Source organism: Danio rerio, chromosome 11, assembly GCF_049306965.1.
Source record: "Danio rerio strain Tuebingen ecotype United States chromosome 11, GRCz12tu, whole genome shotgun sequence".
Taxonomy (NCBI): Eukaryota; Metazoa; Chordata; class Actinopteri; order Cypriniformes; family Danionidae; genus Danio; species Danio rerio.
The window spans coordinates 45,922,501-45,940,000 of NC_133186.1; the positions used below are offsets into that span (position 1 = coordinate 45,922,501).

Sequence of the window (17,500 nt, forward strand, 5' to 3'; positions counted from 1 at the left end):
CTTCCACATCGTAGAATACGCTCAATAAAATACAGTTTATTTCACCCTTCACAACCAGGTCTTGAATCCATATGTCTGAAATTAAAGAACTGAACCCTGCTGAGAGAGAGAGAGAGAGAGAGAGAGAGAGAGAGAGAGAGAGAGAGAGAGAGAGAGAGAGAGAGAGAGAGAGAGAGAGAGAGAGAATGAAAGACACACAGGAGGTGAAAGGTGGTGTGTGTTTCTCACCAGCGCACGTTCTGAGGATCCGGTGCGTAGCTCACACTCCAGTTATAGACATGAAGACCGTCACTGAACTGAGATGAGCGCGGCTCCAGACGACACTTACAGCCCTGACACTGACACGCATTAAAGTCCTTCAGGATTCTGCACACACACGCACAATGAATCAACACCAAACAGACACTGACATTCCTATAATGAAGAGGCAAGAGGAATAATCATTACAAACACCCTTCATTCAATGTAGAACAATTTAAAAAAAAGGGGGGGGGGGGGGGGGGTATATTTATAAATATGCATTGTGCATTAATTGATTAATCTAAACATAATTAAACATTAAAAAACATTCAATTAAAACTCTTATTCAACATTAGTTATTATTATTATAAATAACTATAACAATAAAAAGATGCAACATGAGGTGGGAAAAATATCTGAAGAATAAACTGAACAAGTTTCATACCAAAAGTAACCAATACACTCATCGGCCACTTTATTAGGTACACCTGTATGCTAACGCAAATTTCTAATCAGCCAATCACATGTAGACATAATCAAGACGATCTGCTGCAGTTTAAACTGAGCATCAGAATTTACTGTACTCAAATGGCCTCCACAGTCACCAGAGCTCAATCCAATAGAGCAGCTTTGGGATGTGGTGGAACGGGAGATTGGCATCATGGATGTGCAGCCGACAAATCTGCAGCAACTGTGTGATGCTATCATGTCAATATGGAGCAAAATCTCTGAGGAATATTTCCAGTAGCTTGTTGAATCTCTGACATGAAGGATTAAGGCAGTTCTGAAGGCAAGGGGGTCCAAATCGGTACTAGTAAGGTGTACCTAATAAAGTGGCCGGTGAGTATATATGCAAACAAGGTTTAAAAAAATATATATACTATAACAGAAAATATAAGGTTATCTGATTTATTTAGAATAGCACAAAAATCTTCATGCAAGACATTACAAATAAAAATGTATTTAATTGTGCATTTATAAGTATACAACTAAACTTAGATTTAAACTTTCTGTCTAAATTCAGTCTGACTGATGTTCATTTAACAAAAATAAAATAATATATTTAAAAACCAGTCGGGGGAAATACAGTTCGGCACCATTTTTCACTCAATACATATCATCAACATGGAGAAAATGCAAAATACTTATTCAAATCTTTGATTAAAAACATTACGGTACTTTATTTTAAATAAACATTGATTTAAACATACTTTACAGTAAATAAATAGATAAAAAAACCTCTTTAAATGACAGATATTTATTTCTATATCCACATTAGAGCAGTGCAATGATCAGTCTGTCCTGGACTCACATTGCAGTCATGGCCTCGTTCTGGAAGGTGACGAACGCCATGCCCAGCGGTTTAGTGTTGACTTTCTCCTTCTCCTTCCTGTATTCCTCTTTCAGTTTGGCTTCCAGTTTAGTGTAATAACTCACAGCCTCCTCCTGCAAAAACACTGAGCCTCAGCACGACTACATTACACACACCTGAACAACACACAACTAAACACACACACACACACAAACGCCTGGACACACACACACCTAAATACCACAACACACACACACTGACCACACAAAACTCAGTACTTCCTCCAAGCAGTGAGATTTACTTCCTCACACACATTCATTATAAAGGGATTTAACTAAACTAAGGGTGCTTTCACACTAGCACTTTTGGTCCGCATCCGGTTTCGTTGGACATCAGAGTACAATACACTTAGCAGGCGTGAATGTGTTTTCTGAACTCACCAACGAACCGTACCCAAGTCCGCCTGAAAGAAGTGGTCTGGGGAACAATTCATGCAAACTCTGGTCTGGTTTACTTCTGATGTGAATGCAATCGTACCAAACAACTGAAGTGAACCACCAGCTGCACAACAAACTGTAATTTTCATAGGGTTCATTGGTGTGTGTGTGTGTACGTCTGTATCACCTACCTTGGTGACAAGCGGGACTGAGCCAGTGCAAACAGTGATATTAGCCGTGATATTAACACAGAAGCAAAATTGCCGGAAAAAGTGTGCGCACGACTAGAACATGCTGATGTCAGACGTCTAATTTAGCCAATCAGAAAGTTCAGATGCATTCACATCCGTGCGGATTATGAAAATAAAAGCCTTTAAATGTTTTTCCAGACACAATCGAACTTGTTTATGGTGCAGGCAATTGAACCAGGTGTGAAAGCACCCCACCCAAAAAAAAAATCAGTTAATGACTAAAATAAAATAAATGTAAAAATTCTACTATAAAAGGACTTTGCAAAAACAATGAACCATTTTAATGGGTAGTTGTGAGTAATTATTTTATTGTAACATTTGAAATATTATTAGTTTCAAAGTATCTAAATTGTAACAATTAAACAGCAATAAGGCAACATTTTGAAACATTTTAAACTGAATTTTATTATTATTTTTTTATTTATTTCTTTAAATTTTTTCAATTAAATATTGGTTATAGATAATATTTCACAGGAAAGACAATTTTTGTTCATTAACTTAAATTTTTTTTGTCAAAATAAATATTTAAATATATATTAAAATTTTATTTTACTCTTTTCTAAACATTATCAAATGTATTATAGATTATAAATATTATAAATATTTTACATGAAAGCCAATTATTGATAATCAATTGATATTAAAATTCAGTAAATATTTATACACTTAAAAAAAAAATTATATATATATATATATATATATATATATATATATATATATATATATATATATATATATATATATATATATATATATATATATATATATATATATATATAATTCATAAATAGTATTCATTTCTAAATATTCACAAATGTACTATGGATTTTACATTTTTATAAATATTTCACTTGAAAGCATATTATTGATAATTAGTTGATATTATACTTTGATAAATATTTAACAAAATAAATGAATTAGCAAAATTAAACAATAAAATTTGTATACTATATTTTAACATATTATAAAAATGGATTTAAATAGTTTAAAAATTGATAAAAAAAATAAATTCCTTTTTTAGTAATTGCTGATTATCCCTAACACATTATTATTCACACATGTGTTATGGATTATCAGAAATTACCATAAAAAGAATAGTTAGTTTTAGTCCTGCTTGTTTAGGTCAGTGCTGTGTTTTGCAATTTTCTACTGTATACTGGCAGCAGGACAGATGTACTGTGGATAATGTGTGTGTGTGTGTGTTTGTGTGTCTGTGTACCTCTTCACAGCCTGTGATGGCGCAGCAGCAGAGGTGGCCGCAGGGTTTAGGGTTGATCATGGTGGGCATGTGTTCCTTCGCCATCAGATCTGTGAAAAACTTCTTACTGCGCTCAGTCTTCTTCCTATACACGCACACACAAACAGACACAAAACACACACACAATATCCGTCCCTTCAGAGAGCAGAAATTTCAGCCTGTTTAAGGAATCACGAGCAGATATAGAACTGTGGCAGAAACATAAAATGTAAGCTGAAAAAATGCTTTAAAAACATATGAAAATGCAAAGGGAATTCCAGGAGGGAAAAATCTAAATTGTAAGATGGAGACTCGCATTTTTGAAAAAAATAAAATAAATAAATCACAAAACACAAACTCAATTTTCTGAAAGGAAAAAACAAAACAATTGTAAGATGGAGACTCACATTTTTAAGAGAAAAAACAACAAAGAATTGTGAGACAAAAATTCCATATTTAAGAAAAAAACATTAAAAAAAATTAGGGTGGAAACTCAAATTTTAGAGGAAAAAGGGATGAAAAAATAAGCTGAAAATCATAGACTGTAAAAGATATGGACGTAATATGCGTGATGTCATCCTGAACAACGCAAAAGAAGCTACAAGTAGGCGTGGCCAACTGTCGCCTTTTTGTTTGTGCGTCATCGCACCAACCGGGGGATCCCAAATAAGGGCAAAGAGGTGGAGCTTGAGCGGAGCTGCAGACGCCTGCTAGCATTTTGCCAAGACAGGCTTTTCTTTGGAAGAAACACTGAATACTTCATCACCTGAGACTCATTTGTGTTCTGACCTCATGTGTTTGGTTGTACACTATATCAATAAAGTGTTTAGTCCTTTAAAAACCCTGTTGTAAATACATTGAGCCACTAAACATTGTTCTTCTGATGTTTTTCTACAGGAGGGAAACGCAATTTACGTCCAAACACTTCAGATATAGTCTGTGTTAGTAAATAGAGGACTATTGATGAACTCCAGCATAACACTGTAGGACAACGCTTCAGACGACTGTTCTGGAGTCTACAGCTGATCAATCTGACAGATTCTGGAGAGCATTACAGCTCTATATAATCTTAAATAAAACAAATACATTTATAGAGATGGTGTATAAGTATATAACTTCACTCAGCAGGGAAATGGAGGCCATGTGAATGGTTTGTAAAGCAAAATAAAACAACACAAAAACTCGATGTATATGCCGAGTTCAGCGGCTAATCAGCCGGAATCAGCTGAGGTGACGGCGACCAGCAAGACCTAGCTGTCACTCAAGTGGCCACGCCCTTAATTATGCAGACATAATATAACTTAATATAAAGCAAACGCATGAGTTATAAAGCAATTCACCCCCTCACAGTTTTCATTAAGGGTAATATTAGCTATGTATAGGCCCACACGAAATCTGCGCGCGCAGAATTCTGCAGATTTCTGCCCCATCATTAATTCTGTTTATTTACTTGCGTAAATGTGTAAATCTGAATTTATTCCGTTTTTATTCAGCAATTTATTACTTTTTATCTCATATATTAAGGTTTTAGTTATGATACTCCGCTGGATACTTCCAAAATAATTCCGCAGATTTTTACCAAAATTCTCCGCAGAAATAGCAAAAAACGTCCGCAGATTCCGTCTGGCCCTGGCTATGTACCAAAATGGTTCTTTGTAGCAGGCTGTAAACACCTTTTTTCCGCTGTAAACTCTGCTTTTTTAACAGTGCGATCAATAGAAATCTGCTTTATTACAGATTCAGGCACAGCAGAATTTTGATGAACTGCAGTTTCAGTTACTTCTGTATTTGCTTCACAAGGGAGAGCGGGAGGTTGCACTTTTGAGAAGGAAAAAAAAAGGCAAAATTGATAATAGAAACTCAGAATTCTTCAAAAATAAAAAATCTAATAAATAAATAAATAAAAAATGAGATTTTAGTACTGACAGCAGCAATTTCCTTTTTAAATGTTTCATTCTGTGGCAGAGAGATGAATGCATTATTGAGTAAGCTTGTTAAAAGTCTTACCGCTCTGCATTGAGAGACATCAGTTTGGCCACGTTGTAACAAACACGAGCTTCCAGAACCACGCAGTTCTCATACGCCTGTCTGTAACACACACACACACATGCACAAATCCACAGTTTATATACATATATAAAACTGCTCTTTTATTAAACATAGTACTTTTAAATATAGATTTTTCATTGATAATACATTATCATAATTTATAGACAAGTCATGTTGTACACATGAGGAGATAATACATGCATTTTTCAATTTTAATTAAATATTTCTCAATGTAAATCATTTTAAAACATGCATTTTATACTGTAATAATATTTCACAATATTCCAGCTGTTACTGTATTTCCCAGCCCTGGCCATGCAGCAGACATTCAGCATCACAAATCCCACATTTCATCTGAACGTCTCAGAGTATTCCCGCAGCTCATCATTACAGTAACCCAGCAGCAGCCTGGGCAGCTCTTGTTCAGTTTTTCAGGTAAAGTGACACTTGAGTCTATTCATAGCTCGTCTCCGGCTCCTCATACACACTCATTCCTGCCAAACACAGATTCAACGGATCTGCATTCACATCACTTTAATCTTCACCACTCTTTAAGATGAATACAGATGCTCAGAGTTTCCTAATTTGCACCACACACACACATTTCAGAGAACACACACACACACACACACACATCCTCATGTACTAACTGCACTCATGTGACTTCAATATTTTACACCATTCACAGTGAGCTGCTATTCCAGTCTCCTATTTAGGACAAAAGTCTTAAAGGGATAGATCACTTAAAAAATGACAATTTACTCACTATTTACTCTTTCTAAAGTTCTTTATTAGTTTCTTTTATTGAACACAGAAGAAGATATTTTGAAGAATGTTGGAAGCCTGTAACCATTGACTTCCATTTGTTTTTCCTACTATAGAAGTCTATGGTTACGGGTTTTCAACATTCTTCAAAATATCTTATGTTGTGTTCAACAGAAAAAAGAAACTCAGAAAGGTTTGAAAGCACTTGAGGGTGAGAAAATAGTGAGTATAATTTCAGTTTTAGGTGAACTAACCCTTTAAGCAATTCACAATACCAAACTGTTTACCTTCATGAGTTTCATTCTAATATTAAACTCAAAAGAAGACATTTTGAAGAATGCTGGAAGCCTGTAACCATTAACTTTCATTGGTTTTCCTGCAATGGAAGTCAATGGTTACCGGTTTTCAACATCTTTCAAAATATCTCCTTTTGTTTTGAACAAAAGTAACACAGTAAGGTTTGAAAGCACTTGAGGGTGAGAAAATAGTGAGTACAATTTCAGTTTTAGGTGAACTATCCCTTAAAGCAATTCACAAAATTAAACTGTTTAAACCTATTAAACACAAAAGAAGATATTTTGAAAAATGTTGCAAGCCTGTAAACATTGACTTTTATTTGTTTTTTCTGCAATGGAAGTCAATGGTTACCGGTTTTCAACATCTTTCAAAATATCTTCTTTTGTGTTTAATAGTAGAAAGAACTTCATAAAGGCCTGAAAGCGCTTTAGAGTAAGTAAATAATGAGCTGATTTTGATTTTTAGGTGAACTAACCCTTTAAGCAATTCACAATACCAATCTGCTCACCCTAAAGTGTGTTCAAACCTTTATGAGTTTCTTTCTATTATTAAACACAAAAGAAGATATTTTGAAAAATGTTGGAAAGCTGTAACCATTGACTTTTACTGTTTTTTTAATAGAATGGAAGTCATTGGTTACTGGTTTTCAACATTCTTCAACAGAAGTAACTCAGAAAGGTTTGAAAGCACTTGAGAGTGAGAAAATAGTGAGTAAATTTTCAGTTTTAAGTGAACTATCCCTTAAAGCAATTCCCAAAAACAAACTGCTCACCCTAAAATGTGTTTAAACTTCATGAGTTTCTTTCTAATATTAAACACAAAAGAAGTTATTTTGAAGAATGTTGGGGGGCCTGTAACCATTGACATACATTTATTTTTCTACAATGAAAGTCAATAGTTACAGGCTTCCAACACCTTTCAAAATATCTTCTTTTGTGTTCGACAGAAGAAACTCAGAAAGGTTTTAAAGCACTTTAGAGCGAGTGAATAATGAACCGATTTTTATTTTTAGGTGAATTAACCCTTTAAGCAATTCACAATACACAACTGTTTAAACCTTTATGAGTTTCTTTCTACTATTAAACACAAAAGAAGACATTTTGAGGAAGGTTGGAAGCCTGTAACCATTGACTTCCATTTGTTTTCCTACAATGGAAGTAAATGGTTATCTGCTTTCAACCTTCTTCAAAATATCTTCTTTTGTGTTCAATAAAAGAAACTTATAAAGGTTTGAAAGCACTTTACAGTGAGTAAATAGTGAGCCAATGGTTTAGGTGAACTATCCCTTTAAGCAATTTACAACCAGTTCTTCATAATTGCAATGAAAAGATAATTTAATTTAATACATATTAAAACACACATACACCACCTTTTTTGAAGGTATTTAGCTTTAAGTGTAATTTAAATGCTCTGCTAGGGTACGTTAGTATAATTAGGTGAGTTATTGAACAGTATATACAAAATATAGTAGTGCGCTAATAATATTGACCTTAGATATTGCTTTAAAAAAAATTAAAACTGCTTTTATTCCAGCTAAATTAAAACAAATTAGACTTTATTAGGAAACACTGAAAATGCCCTTGCTAAACAATGCTTGAGAAATACATATATATTTTTTAAAAAGCTAATAATAATACTGTATATATCAGTCACACCTTTTACTCAACACCTTCATGCTTTCTGATTTTGACTGTAATGGAGTAAATAGAATTGAATTTGCTTGAACTGAATTAGGATGGATCTGATGTTTATATGATAAACGGGTGAAGAGTAGACTTCTTACTCAAAGTGCTGTTTTATATGGCTTTCTTCTGCATATTTGGAGATGTTGCTGATGAATAAAGTGCGTTTGACCTGACAGAGAGAGAGAGAGAGAAGTGTTATTGAGGTTATTTTACACACACACGCACAGGCGCGCACACGCACGTTTGTTTTTGTGAAAAGTGGGGACATTACATAGGTTACCATTCATTTTATACTGTTCAAACCGTATATTATAATGCAATCACCCCACCCCACCCCTAAACCCAACCATCACAGGAGACTGTGTACTGCTTACTCTCTGATTAAACTCATCCTGTGTGATTTTTAAGCTTTTTTGAGAAATGAGGACGTCACCAATCTCCTCATATTTCACCTCCTTTTTGTAATACCCGTGTCATACCCATGACATTATACAGATCTGTGTCCTGATATGTCACAAAAACCCGTACACACACACACACACACACACACACACGCACACACACGCACGCACACACACACACGCACACACACGCACGCACGCACACACGCACGCACACACACGCACACGCACACGAGGATCCAGAAATGTAGGTCAATGCTATAGACAGACCTCATCAATATTTGATGAGCATTACAGCATGCGTCGCTGCAGCTGCACATCTTCTTTTACATCAGGCTTTTTTGCTTGTTACCATGCAAAGTTCTTTAGTGCCTGATTTTGTTTTATTAAAGTCTGAGTAAATTAATATTAAAATATGTGTTATGAGTTTGTCATGCAACAGAAAAAAAAGAAATTATTAAAAAACACACAGTTAAACAAAAAATATATAAAATAAATACTTTTTTCAAAAAAAAGGAAAAAAACCCAAAAACAACCATATATACACACACACACGCATGCACGCACGCACGCACACACACACACACACACACACACACACACACAGCTAAAGCATAAAACACATAAAATGCAGAAAAAATGTGAATAAAACATTAAATAATTTATTTTACAATTAAATAATTGAAATTTTATAATTGTTAAACAAGTATATAAATTATAAAAAAAATAAAACAAAAAATAAATTAGATATATCAATTAGATAAATAAAAATAACAAGATAAAACAAAATACAAAAAAAGCAAAAGAAAATGAAAATAAAACAAATAATTACTTTTAAAAGTATTAAATTAAATACAAATAAATAAAAAGAAAACTTTATTTCATGAGCATTATAGCATGAATCACTGCAAGCTGCATTCTTTTTACCTTTTGTTTTATTTGTTACCATAAAAAAAATCACAGCAAGGAGGTCGCTGGTTCGAGTGCCGGCTTGGTTAGTTGGCATTTCTGTGTGGAGTTTGCATGTTCTCTTAGTGTTGGTGTGGGTTTCCTCCGGGTGCTCCACAGTCCAAACACATGTGGTATAAGAGAATTAATGAACTAAATTGGCTGTAGTGTATGATTGTGTATGGGTGTTTCCCGGTACTGGGTTGCGGTTAGAAGGGCATGCACTGTGTAAAAAATATGCTGGATAAGTTGGCGTTCCAGCATAATGACCACAGATTAATAAAGGGACTAAGCCGACAAGAAAACGAATGAATGAATGAGTTGGCGGTTCATTCTGCTGTGGTGACCCCCTGGAAAATAAAGACTAAGCCGAAGAAAAATGAATGAATATTATTAAGATAAAAAATATTATTACTAAGCAGATAAAATTACTCTTTTATTTTTTGGAAGCGCTTACAAAGTGGTTTGGTTACACTAAAATTACAGCCAATGAGATGCTACGATGCAAATTTTTCAGAAAGTGCGACTGAAATTGTGTGCAATAACGAGGGAATAACTCCACTTTGAATTCTACAGGACTTTTACATTCACATAAAAAAAAATTACATATTTAAAAAGCATAACAGGGGCAACTTTAAAGGGTACAGATTATGCAGAAAAAACTTTTATAAGGGGTTTAAACAGCTGTGTGTCAGCAGTGTGTGAATATATCCAGACTCTAATGGGAAACATGTATTAATTCTATTGTTTATAATCAGACTTGATAAAAACAGTCTGCAGAAACACTTTGATTGACATTCTCCCTTTGTACGTGTCATCAGAGGGGTAAAAGCCCCACCCACTAGTGACCATCTCTCCTTCATTAGCATAAACAGCCCTTAAAGAGAAGCAGCTATACTGACACATAGGCATCTGTAGCTCCGCCCTCTTCTGAAAAAGAGCACAATCTCATTTGAATTTAAAGCGACAGTCACCAAAACGCCTAAAAGGGTCCGTTTCAGAGAGGTAGACAACATGATCTGCGTGGTATCTTGAGCTGAAAATTCACTACACACTCTAGGGACACCAAAGACTTAATGTACATCTTGCAAAAAGGGGCATAATAGGTCTCTTTTAATAAACCTCAACCCTTTCCAGCACTACATGCTTGTAGGTGAACCTGACCTACCAGATCGTCTTCTTTATAGTGCATCTTGGACGTGTGGCGTCTCATGCTGTAGACAGTGAGGAGAAGATACATGAAGGCAAAAGATGTGTGCAGCCATAGGAGGTTATTCCTGGACAACACATAGAAAGACATGTAAATGTTTTACCCATAATCCTCACAGCACATCATGACCTGAGACTGGGATACAGCTTTCAGAATGTCTGCAATGTCTTACCCAGAATTCAAGTTGGCGATTGTTGTGCGTCCAAAGCTGTATGCGTTGTTCTCTGAGGACAAAAAACAGGACAAAAGAACAACTTCATTTCTGAGTCTGAAAGATAACAAAAGGGTCATTATTCGGAAAATAAGGGGCATTCTGTGTGCTGAACGCAGCCTGTGTGCCGAAATAAGCACTTTTTTCTTTTAAAATGATTAAATAAAAAATTACATGACTTTGTTTATTGCCACATCAGCAACATATGGAAATCCCATGACAAGATCAATAGATTAAATTAATTACATTATTATAACTTTAAATAATAACTTAAAAAAATACATATATATAATTTTTAATTTAAATAAAAAATTAATTAGATATGATTTTCAGCTCAAAAAATGATAATCAACTCAAAATTCCAACAAAAAATAAAATACAATATATAAATAAAATGTTATATTTAAAAAATAAAAACATTAGATATGATGTTCAGGTCAATATAAGGTAAATAATTTTACATTCATATAATAAATAAATAAATAAATAAATAAATAAATAAATAAATAAATAAATAAATAAATTAATTAAATACAACGTACAAAATACAATATAACACGATTTTCAATTTTACAATATAACTTTCAGATCAGTATATGATGAACAGAAAAAAGCAGACAATATTAATTTACTAAAATCTAAAATATATATACTGCATAAAGTACATAAAAATATAAAAAAAAGAAAAACACTAAAAAACAAAAATAAATAAAAACTAACAAACGGTGAATCAATGCAAAAATAAAAATAACAATAAAAAGAAAGCAAAAAATAAGTAAATGTCTAATATAAATATATATATAGTTTAAGCCAGAATTATTAGCCCCCCTTTGATTTTTTCCCCAATTTTTTAAACACCATTTTAAGGACAATATTATTAGCCCCTTTAAGCTATATTTTTTCGATAGTCTACAGAACAATCCATCGTTATACAATAACTTAATTACCCAAACCTGCCTAGTTAACCTAATTAACCTAGTTAAGCCTTTACATGTCACTTTAAGCTGTATAGAAGTGTCTTGAAGAATATCTAGTCTAATATTATGTGCTGTCATCATGACAAAGAGAAAATAAATCAGTTATTAGAGATGAGTTATTAAAATTATTATGATTAGAAATGTGCTGAAGAAATCTGCTCTCCGTTAAACAGGAATTGGGGAAAAAGTAAGGATTTAAACCAGGGCTCTCAAACTGCCTAAATATATAAACAGATAAAAAATAAATATATATATATATTTATTGTTCATTTATTCCTTTGCTGGAGATTAGAACTGAATTTTGAAATAGTTTTGAAGCAAATCTTTGTGCTTAATAAAGGAAAATAAATATGTGGGCTAATGGATGAGTTCAGTGGAGTGAGTTTCCACCGTTTCCTCAAAGTAAAGGAGTAAAGAGTAGAAGAGGCTGAATGGAGGAGGCTCGTTCTTTATTCTTGTGCTGCAGATGCTCTGTTTAACCGTTTTCTCGGTAGTGAAGCGTTCAGTTTTTACACTTACAAACTCCGCCATATAAACAGCAAATGCGACGCAACTGACTCTTAAAGGAAGTGGGAGAAGAGACTCTGACTGGTTTAATGCACATTACACTCAAAACACACACAAAAGTCATCAAGAGAATAAGCACAACCCTGTTAGACCATGCGACGGGGCGCAGAGTGTATTTTTCCATCCTAACGCTATATTCACTACTCACTTTAAATGGGTGACGTCAGGCATTACCGAACTGCATTGTGGATCCGTCAGCGCCGCTTCAGTAGCGTTGCTCGCTGCAAAAGTCCGCCAACGAAAGCGTCAGCCAATTAAATTGCTTCATGCAAATACCCCAGCTCAGACAGTAGCCGATTGCAGACTAATTTCATTGGCTGACGATGCTAAGGCAATCGCATCAGCCCCAGCTTCAGACAAGCCCTCAGTCAAGCGTTGACACTGAAGCCCGGTGTGAATGCATGGGTAAAATAGCAAAAGTGGATTCAGATTCGGTCTTAATGCTTCTGCACTATGAGCTTTAGACTTTGGGCCTAGATCATTTGAATAGAGTTCACATTTTGCTGCCAGTGGTCAGAATCCAGTTCAAGACAAACTGAGAAAGTCATTATTCTTCCACTGCTTCCATTTCAGGCCTGAAAACAAACTGTGATCAGTCTCTTTATATTAATGTGACCGAACGCTCTGCTCTCTTTGACTTTGTCCACATTGTTCTGGTCTGATGTAAACGACCCTTTTTCCATCAGTGTGTGTGTGTGTGTGTGTGTCTCTGGGTCATTCTCTCTTTGCAACAGGCATCCAATTACCCAGCAAGCAGATAGAGGTTGAATCTCATTACTGGAGCAGTGCAGTGCAGTGGATTAACCCTCTCTGATGATAATCTACAGTGTGTGTGCTGGGCTAGAGGACACACACACGGCCCGCACTAATGTCAGTACAGCGGCTAATGATGGAGAGTCACTCACACAGTATAACTGGACTGGATTGAGAGATGTACATCTTTGAATACGGCCAATAGAAATAAATGATAATCAACAGGATCTTTGTGGGTGATACAGAATAATAAAAAATAATTAAATAAAATAAAGTTTTCCAGTACTGGGCTGCGGATGGAAGGGCATCCGCTGTGCAAAACATATGCTGGATAAGTTGGTGGTTCATTCTGCTGTGGCGACCCATAATGTATAAAGGGACTAAGCCTAAGAAAAATAAATGAATAAATAAATGACTGAATAAAATAAATAAATACTGTGATAAAAATATTAAATATTATGAATAATAATAGTTCTAATAATAGTGAAATATATAAACTGCAGAAACGTAAATAAAAACTAAAAATAATTGTAAATAAACTTCAAAATAACCTTTAAAATAAAAATTAAAAATTAATTAGATAAAGAAACAAAATATTAACATAAAAACGTTATAAAATACACACAAAAAAACCTCAAAACTTAATGGAAAAAATGGAAGAGAAAATAAAGCAAATATATAGTAAAATGAAATAAAAACAAATATATTTCCTAAGCATTTCAGCATATGTATACTTTATATACATTTCTTGTTTCATGTTAAAGACAAATATCAATTTTTGATTTTAGGTTGTTATTTGACCCTGAATATCCTCACATAGATAATAATAATAATAATAATAATAATAATAATAATAATAATAATAGTAGTAGTAGTAGTAGTAGTAGTAGTAATAATAATAATAATAATAGTAATAATAATGATAATAATGATAATAACAATAAAAATAATAGTAATAATAATAATGATAATAATAATAATAATTATTATAATAATGATAATAATAGTAATAATAAAAGTAATAATAATAATAATAGTAATAATAATAACAATAATAATAATAATAATAATAGTAATAATACTAATACTAATAATAATTATAATAAAAATAATAATAATAATAGTAATAATAATAATAACGATAATAATAATAAAATAATAATAATAATAATTACAATAATAATAATAATAATAATAATAATAATAATAATAATAATAACGATAATAATAATAATAAAATAATAATAATGATAATAATAATAATAATAATAATAATAATAACGATAATAATAATAATAAAATAATAATAATGATAATAATAATAATAATAATAATGATAATAATAATTATCATCATCATCATCATCAAAGCTCTGTAGTTTAAAAACATATAATCTGCCTGTCTGCCGAATGCTTGATTTTGATTGGCTGAAGGTCATTCTAAGATGTGCCTTTGAATTCAGATTATTTTTAGTTATTTAAAATATTTCCGTATTTATTTAAATATAATTTTTTTCATATTTCTTATTTATTAAGCCATATTATGTTTTAATATGACAGCACTGTGGCCTCACAGCAAGAAGGTCATTGGTTCGAGTCTCGGCCGGGTCAGTTGGTGTTTCTGTGTGGAGTTTGCATGTTCTCCCCGTGTTGGTGTTGGTTTCCTCCTGGGTGCTCCGGTTTCCCCCACTGTCCAAACACATGTGGTATAGGGGAATTGATAAACTAAATTGGCCGTAGTGTATGAGTGTGTATGGGTGTTTTCTAGTAGTGGGTGCGGTTAGAAGGGCATGCACTGTGTAAAACATATGCCTGAATAGTTGGCGGTTAATTCCACCGTGGCCACCCCTGATAATAAGGGACTAAGCAGACACAAATGCCAACTGACCCAGCCAGGACTCGAACCAGCAACCTTCTTACTGTGAGGCGATGCCTGAGCCACCGTGCCACTCCTTACAAACGTTATATTGGCTACAAACATATGATCATTAATGCGAAGCCTTCTGTAAAGAAGATCCTCAAGCTGACCCTTGACCTCTGACCTCCGCACTCACCCAGCAGGTTGCCTGAGAAGTTGACTGGTAAAACGATGCCGACGGACAGAACTCCCACCACCACCAGCAGACCGATGATGTGGCGCTGGAAAGACAGGTAGTGGACGGCATCTTCACCACACTTCTCACGGATCTCCTCGTCTCTGTGGAGAAAAAAACACATTCATGAGAGCTGCCAGAGATCAATAAAAACTATATAGCATATAATAAATGACTAGAAGAAATAAAGCAAAACAACTAAGCTTGACATACAATGTGCAAATCGAACAGTTTAATTTAATATAATACTTAAAATTAAAAGCTTTCATAAAAAAACGTACATAAAATTAAAATGATATAATTATATAAGGGGTGACTACACTGGTCTCACGGTTCAGTTCGGTTAAGATTGTGTCATCGATTTGGTTCAGTTGGATATCTCGGTGCATCATGGTGTATTGATGATGCTTTCCATAAACAATCAGATATTCTAGTTCACAACACAATAATTCTTGTATTAAAATGTATAATTCATAAATATGTTTACATGTATTATTTCTAAAACTATTTTGTCCTTTAATTAGTGCTGTCAATCAATTTAAAAAAATTAACTAATTAATCGCACCTTCAAAAAAAAAAATAATCGCGATTAATCGCATTTAAAATACTGAAACTTGTAATTTTGGCTATTCAAATGTAAAATTAATGTAAACGCAAGACAAAAACTATTTAAATTCAAAATATAATTGTTTATTAGAATTAAAATTCAAAATATAATTGTTTAATAGAATTTTTGTTTAACTTGCAACACAGATTTCTTAATGTAAACAACATACCCACAATAAACCATCAAGATCCTGGCTTGACAGCCATATTTATTACAGAAATTAAAACAACACAGGCATGTTAATGACATTTAAATTTCAAAACAATCAATGCCATTAAAGAAAACATTGATTTCCATGTTGGATTCTAAGTGGACTGCAAAAAAATGCCAAAATACAGGCATTGCAGATATGGAAAATGAAAAATTATAATAATAAACTTTAGAATACAAACTGGTGCACTCATTGTAATGTTTTATTGCTGTGAGTTGAGAACATTAATTATAAAGTAGAAACAATTTCGCTTAATCCTCCTTTACATTCATCCAGTTGCTAAGACTAGGAATATCACACAACGCGCTGCAGACGTTTTGGCCCCAACGGCCTTCCATACTGGAGCGACTCCCCTCAGATTCAACACACATGATCACGTTCATCAAATCTGCTTAAACTAAGCGTCCTAAAGTATTACTGTATTTCACAAGGATTCTGACACAACAACGCGAGGCATACGCTTTCATTGCGTTTAATGAGGAAACACGCTAAACTTGGAGGGCTCATGCTGAAAGGCAGAGTAATGCCCTGTCTTTGACAGCTCGCGACTTCATCAGAGACGTTCTGAGTACATTTACATAAGACACCAATACTCCGATTTTAACATGATTAAGATAATACTCTTATTAAAAGTCTACCGTGTGGCCTAAGCAGTGATTTTATTACCTTAAAGGAACACCGAGTCACGAAATGCGGAGGATTTTCTTTCTGTTCGCCACGCGGTATCAACTTACAACAGAAAGTTAAAAATGAAACACCCGAAATTGCATGAAACTTTGGAGAGCCTGGTGATGCGACTAATTGTTTTATACTGAAACTTGCCTTTAAAAAGTGCTTCCTTGGTCTTATCCACATTTCTTGCATGTTAAACACATGTCCACCACAACAGGAAGTAAAGAAAACCTCCAACTCCAACCTCCTCCATTAATCATTTAAAATTAATCACATGCGTTAACGCGTTAATTTTGACAGCGCTACCTTTAATACAAGATATTTTTAAATGTATAAAACAAAACTCAAGCACATGCACAGAACAAAATGAGCATTTAGAGCACGTAAACTAATGTAAATATTATCCCGCTTGCTGTTTGAGTGCTGTCGCTCAACAGAAAAGGCCGTGATTGGCTCTAACAATCAGCGCAGCTCTGGTGCTGTTCAGCAAACAGTGACACTGATGTTAAACAGCGCGGTGATCAGCTGATCCATTATAGACGCCAACTCACTGGAGAAAACTCGCTCTACGGACACGC

The 17,500-nt window shown here is 33.9% G+C and overlaps 1 protein-coding gene across 13 annotated transcripts in view; it reads right to left on the minus strand.

Moving 5' to 3' along the window:
• tmem63bb (transmembrane protein 63Bb) overlaps window positions 1–17,500 on the minus strand; it is a 476,742-nt gene that overhangs the window by 26,854 nt on the left and 432,388 nt on the right. For 11 of the 13 annotated variants that reach the window (XR_012386858.1, XR_012386857.1, XR_012386856.1 and 8 more), the window contains 8 exons: window positions 15,394–15,536; window positions 11,005–11,056; window positions 10,791–10,899; window positions 8,372–8,442; window positions 5,485–5,565; window positions 3,460–3,583; window positions 1,553–1,686; window positions 229–366 (listed from right to left, as the gene is read on the minus strand). The exons of the other annotated variants lie outside the window; for them this stretch is intronic. Coding sequence is in view for 4 of the 11 variants with exons in the window: in XM_073916065.1 (XP_073772166.1) it covers window positions 229–366; window positions 1,553–1,686; window positions 3,460–3,583; window positions 5,485–5,565; window positions 8,372–8,442; window positions 10,791–10,899; window positions 11,005–11,056; window positions 15,394–15,536 (852 nt within the window). In the remaining 7 variants the exon portion in view is untranslated. The remainder of the gene's footprint in view (window positions 1–228; window positions 367–1,552; window positions 1,687–3,459; window positions 3,584–5,484; window positions 5,566–8,371; window positions 8,443–10,790; window positions 10,900–11,004; window positions 11,057–15,393; window positions 15,537–17,500) is intronic. 13 annotated transcript variants of the gene reach the window in all.